The sequence below is a fragment of the Corvus brachyrhynchos genome, unplaced genomic scaffold, assembly GCF_000691975.1.
Source record: "Corvus brachyrhynchos isolate BGI_N302 unplaced genomic scaffold, ASM69197v1 scaffold2338, whole genome shotgun sequence".
NCBI classification, from domain to species: domain Eukaryota; kingdom Metazoa; phylum Chordata; class Aves; order Passeriformes; family Corvidae; genus Corvus; species Corvus brachyrhynchos.
In genome coordinates, this window is record NW_008239700.1 from 5,819 (window position 1) to 6,119 (window position 301).

Sequence of the window (301 nt, forward strand, 5' to 3'; positions counted from 1 at the left end):
AGGGCCGGCCCCCCCCCCCCGAGCGCCGGATCATCCCCTCGGCCGTGGCCTTGTGCTGCAGCGGGGAAAAAGGGGGTCAGGCACCCCAAAAACGGGGTCAGGCACCCCGAAAACGGGGTCAGCGACCCGAAAATGGGGTGAGAGACCTCAAAACGGGGTCAGAGACCTCAAAAATGGGGTCAGAGACCTCAAAAACGGGGTCAGCGACCCGAAAACGGGGTCAGGCACCCCAAAAACGGGGTCAGGCACCCTGAAAACGGGGTCAGCGACCCCAAAAACGGGGTCAGGCACCCCAAAAACG

The 301-nt window shown here is 63.5% G+C and overlaps 1 protein-coding gene across 1 annotated transcript in view; it reads right to left on the bottom strand.

The window, feature by feature from the left end:
* Positions 1 to 295, bottom strand: part of LOC108448679 (alpha-glucosidase-like) — a gene marked incomplete at its 3' end in the record, with an annotated part of 5,594 nt that extends 5,299 nt beyond the window's left edge. Inside the window, exon 1 of the mRNA XM_017742438.1 lies at positions 14 to 295. Within this exon, the coding sequence (XP_017597927.1) occupies positions 14 to 34 (21 nt within the window). The remainder of the gene's footprint in view (positions 1 to 13) is intronic.
* Positions 296 to 301: the final 6 nt, after the last annotated feature.